The 5,160-nt window shown below is 39.5% G+C and overlaps 1 protein-coding gene across 1 annotated transcript; it reads right to left on the reverse strand.

Annotated features, from left to right (window-relative positions):
- Positions 1 to 428: 428 nt before the first annotated feature.
- Positions 429 to 4,415, reverse strand: LOC129223116 (uncharacterized). The gene is made up of 2 exons (XM_054857712.1): positions 2,871 to 4,415; positions 429 to 479 (listed from the first exon to the last, which is right to left on the reverse strand). The coding sequence occupies exons 1-2, from the start codon at positions 4,413 to 4,415 to the stop codon at positions 429 to 431; spliced, it is 1,596 nt and encodes a 531-aa protein (XP_054713687.1).
- Positions 4,416 to 5,160: the final 745 nt, after the last annotated feature.

The following is a 5,160-nucleotide window of genomic DNA, read 5'->3' on the forward strand; positions in this document are numbered from 1 at the left end:
TTTATCGATGAAACACCTTTAGGAGTGTGACTAAGATGTCTTGAAAAATTTGTAAAAAAAATCATTTGTTCATTAAAAATCCTAAAGAACACGGGGTTATAAATTATTTCCGTAAAACGAAATCAATTAGGAAAATTGTTAGCATCGATAAAGCAGATAAAAAAGCATAAATTAGAATGCGCATATCTTCCTGTGTTCCTTGCGTTTTCTCTTGACGATGGAAAATCAATTTATCAGTGTCACAAGTCACCTTTATATTTCTTAGATATCGATGAAAGATTTAATTTTAGTTTCATACTCTGATTGAATATCTTATCACAAATCATTGAAATATTCTTGGGATGATGAATTTTGACCGAAATAATATTGATCAAACAAGTATTTACGTTTTTTTTTTTTCGATTGTGATTTCATTGTAATTTTTCTTATCAGTACTGAGGGGTCGGATGAAATCCGGGTCCACTTAGGTTATACCTATTCTGAAAAATGAAAGTATATTATAACTTGGTAATGGGATAAATGTCGAGTTCATTAAATTCTAGGAAGAAAAATATTGATGCAAATATAGTCTCACACCACTTTTATGTATTTACTAGCTGCGTGCCAGGCGTTGCACGGGCTACTTAAAAAATGAAAGAGATGTCCATTTGATGGTTTTGTACTACTCTGACATCAGTTTCTAAAACGCTAAGGAGTAAATAAATACGCGTAATGCAAGGTTTGCAAAACACCAGTAAAGCATATTTTTGTCAAAAATCTCTTTAACGTTAATCATAGTTATCAATGATACAAGTTATGAGTATTTTCAATTAGCACAAAAGATGAAAATATATGCATTATCAACTATAATCTGTGCTCACGTTAAAATAAATTACATCTGATAGACTATATCTGAACTATTTATGCACAATTACTGTTAGGAAATAAATATGAATTAGAATGTTTCGAAAATTATTTTCTCTTACCTGCTTGTTTGTTGTATTAGTAGAATTCATATGCGGGAAGCCAACTCAATCTTGATCTCTGAAAATCTAATAATTGAAAAGTAAATTGCACTACAATTAGAAAAGACGGCCTCACTCCTTGATATTAGAACTTACACTTTTTTTTATTAGAGAGTTACACGCTTGCGCAGCGCCATCTGTGAACTGTATACGAAACATACCGCCCCCCTTGAAACACGGAGGGGTTTCAAAATAAATGAATTAAGTTAAACATACTAAATGAATTTAAATTAACAATAAATCATACTTCTAAATAAATGAAATTAAGTAATTAGCGTTACAGATGAATAGACGACCTTAACCTTCTACAATATTAGAAAGAAAAATTAGGCATAGTTCAAGAATGCTCAAGTGTCTATAGGAAGGGGACACAGTTTTGCAATTGGTCTAACAAGTTCAACAGTGTCAGTTTTTACCTTGACCACACGAACTTTATTGTATTTACCAGGGAACGTTTCCGTGACCTTCCCTAATTTCCACTGTAGTGGAGGTAAGTTGTCGTGTTTGATTAAAACAAGATCTCCAATGTCAAGGTTCTTTTGAGAATTGCGCCACTTCGCTCTTGATTGTAGCAATGTCAAATACTCGGACGACCATCTATTTCAAAAATGTTGGATCATTCTTATAAGCAATCGCCAACGATCGCAATGACTGATGTCGTCTGGAACCGTAGGTTGAGGAACAGCTGTTAATGCTTTTCCTATTAGAAAATGTCCTGGAGTCAGAACAGACGGATCATCTGGACTGGTAGATAATGCACATAGTGGTCTAGAATTAAGGCATGCCTCAATTTGACTTGATAACGTGGCTAATTCTTCGAATGTGAGACTGGTGGCTCCAACGACTCTTTTCAAATGAAACTTGAACGATTTCACGGTAGCCTCCCAAATGCCTCCGAAGTGGGGAGCAGATGGAGGATTGAAGTGAAAGGTGATGTTGTCTGTTACCAGAAATTGATGGTACGTCGTTTTCCTTCATCAACTGACGAAACTCCTTCATGAGCTCTCTGCTCGCTCCATAAAAATTACTTCCTTGATCGCAGAAGAGGTCAGATGGCCTACCTCTGCGTGCCACGAATCTTTTTAAACAAGCGATAAAGGCTTTTGATGACAAGTCGCTGACGACTTCAAGATGAACTGCCTTCGTTGCGAGGCAGACGAAGACGCAGATGTAGCTTTTAGTATTGCGGCTTCCTCTTCCCTTGGAGTTCCGTATTAAGAATGGACCTGCAAAGTCAATACCAGTTCGTTGGAAGACAGAAGAGGGGCAAACTCTGGACATTGGAAGATCTCCCATGATTTGACCAGCGAGCCTTGGACGATTTCTGAAGCACGGGATACATTTTCTTACAACTCTTCTAACTGCATCTCTGGCTGAAAGAATCCAAATCCAAAATTTTTCTCTGAGAGCTGCTTGGAGAAGTTGTGGACCGGCATGAAGAAGTTTTAGATGATAATCAGCGATAATTAAATTCACAACATGGTCGGTTTTAGGAAGCAAGATGGGATGCTTCTGCGATTCTGAAAGCATTGAATTTTTTAGTCTCCCACCGACACGAATTATTCCGGAATCATCGTAGAACGGAGTCAAGGGATTAATCTTGTTGCTCGAAGGAAGCTGCTTTCCCGCTGACAGATAGGAGACCTCCGTCAAAAAATGATCCTGCTGGATAAATCTTACAATCCTTTTCTCGGCTTCGTGCAATTCTGTCGTTGTTAAAAAAGACTTATTTCTTTTATCCGCAGCCAGAGAACAGTTCTTCCCAAATCTTAAACAATAGGCTACAACTCTTTTCAACTTGTTCCAAGACGAAAATTTCTGAAAAAACTCTGCTTTGAAAGAAGCATCAACCTCTTGCAGCATAACCAGCTTGGATGTTCCTTTAGCTTCTACAGACATGTCTTTTTGCAATTCTGGATTATCCTCAAACCCTCTATTAGGAAAAGTAGAACTCCTTAGCCAATCAGGTCCGTTGAACCACAAGTCGCACCTTTCTAGTTTAGTTGGAGGTATCCCTCTTGTTCCGCAATCAGCAGGATTCTCCAGACCGCTCACATGGTTCCAGTGAACATTAGGAGTCAGCTCTTGAATTTGTGCTACTCGATTAGCTACGAACGGTTGCCATCTTCTTGGTTCAGACTTCAGCCATGCCAGTGTGATCTTGGAATCAGACCACGCAAATGTCTCAGAGATTGGCACAGTTAGCGTTGGAAAGGTAGCTTGCAACAAATTGGCAAGAAGTAAAGCAGAACAGAGTTCCAATCGAGGTAAAGACTGCGGTTTTACTGGAGAAACACGCATCTTGGATGTTAGCAGTCTGGATGTCACAGCTAGGGTTACATCCTGAGAACGAATGTATATAGCTGCGCAATAGGCCTTCTCTGAAGAGTCGCAGAATCCGTGTACTTGCACGTCTGAAGCATGGGGAATGAGCATACGGCGTGGAATTTTGATATTTGTAAGTACAGGAAGCTGTTCTTGAAATGTTCTCCACTGCTTTGCCAGAGAATCAGGTAGCTCCTCGTCCCAGCTTAGATGATGACTCCACAGCTCTTGGAGGAAGATTTTGGAAATGATAACTGTAGGTGCCAACCAGCCCAAGGGGTCAAAGATTTTAGCGACTTCAGAAAGTACCTTACGTTTAGTCCATACGTCCATCTCATTGACGGTGATCGTAAAGGTGAACTTGTCAACATCTGGAAGCCAAGCTATTCCCAGAATCTTGACAGGTTGGTCATCGTTGATCGTGTGTTTTGAATCAATTGCCTGTAATTCTTTTGAAATGGTTGCCAGTACGTCGGGATCGTTTGACACCCATTTACGTAAAGAAAAGCCTCTCTTTTTCATCATATCCTGCAGCTCGGATACCAGTTGAATGGCTTCCTTCTTTGTCGCACTCCCACTCAGCAAATCATCTACATAAAAGTGACAACGGGTAGCTCTTGAAGCGGCTGGAAAATTCCCTTGTTCGTCTATGGCAAGCTGTCGTAAAGTTCTCGTGGAGAGGAATGGTGCTGAGGATGTTCCGTAGGTAACAGTAGTTAGACGATATTCTTTTATTGGTTCGTTTGGAGACTCCCTCCAAAGAATTCTTTGCCAGTCTACGCCTTCCTCATGAACTTTAATCTGGCGGAACATCTTTTCCACATCAGCGCAAATGGCTACATTGAAAAGTCGAAACTGAATCAGGATAGGGAAAAGTTCTGGCTGTACTCTTGGTCCAACCATGAGCAAATCGTTTAAAGAAAGTCCAGACGAGGTTTTACTTGAAGCGTCGAAGACGACGCGGAGCTTAGTTGTAGAGCTAGTGTTTCTAACAACTCCGTGATGAGGGAGGTACAAACTATTGATGTTATTAATTTCAGAATCTGGAACCAGCTCCATGTGCTTTAGATCAAGGTATTCCTTCATGAATTTGCGATAGAGTTCGTATTTTTCTAGATTAGAAATGAGATGGCGTTCCACGCTGATTAGCCTACGAATTGCATTTTGTTTTGAATCACCTAACCGCGTGGGAGGTGTATGAAATGGTAACCTTACTGTATATCTGCCATTCTCATCCCTAGAATGTGTTTTTGCGAAATGATCTTCACACGACTTTTCTAAAGAAGTTAAGGGTTTAGCACATGGTACAGAATCTAATTCCCAAAATTTATTGATTAGATGATCTGACACTAACTGAATATTATTTACATGAAGAGAAATTTGATCACCAAAATTAGCCTTACCGCCAATTATCCAACCCAGTTCTGAACGAATGGCAAATGGTTTATCCTTACCTAACGATAACGTTTGACCCTTTAGCAATGGCAAAGTAAGGTCAATACCGAGAAGTACATCAATCGGACCACTCTTGTAAAATGTTGGATCAGCCAGAGAAATATCCCCAAGTAATTCGCACATTGAGGAATCTAAGTTGTGATGTGGTAGCATACCTACAATTTTGTTAACCACATACACGACCGCTTCAAAGGACTTTTGAGATGGAAAATGTGAGGTGAATTGAATCTCAGCAATCCCATTTGTACGCGTATCGGAAGCACCCAAACACGAAATACGAACATTGGCCTGTTTCCTGTGCAAGCCCAATTTTTCAATACACTCATTTGTAATAAGCGAAGCTTGGCTTCCGCTATCCAAAAGACATCTACAGGTC

This window comes from Uloborus diversus, chromosome 1, assembly GCF_026930045.1.
Source record: "Uloborus diversus isolate 005 chromosome 1, Udiv.v.3.1, whole genome shotgun sequence".
NCBI classification, from domain to species: Eukaryota; Metazoa; Arthropoda; class Arachnida; order Araneae; family Uloboridae; genus Uloborus; species Uloborus diversus.

Excerpts from the sequence above, each read along its gene's own strand:
- LOC129223116 (XM_054857712.1), bottom strand. The coding sequence starts at position 4,415 with ATGAAGGAATACCTTGATCTAAAGCACATGGAGCTGGTTCCAGATTCT. Across the intron at positions 480-2,870 it reads CTAAAGGAACATCCAAGCTG|AATAGGTATAACCTAAGTGG; the intron begins GTTATGCTGCAA and ends TTCATTTTTCAG.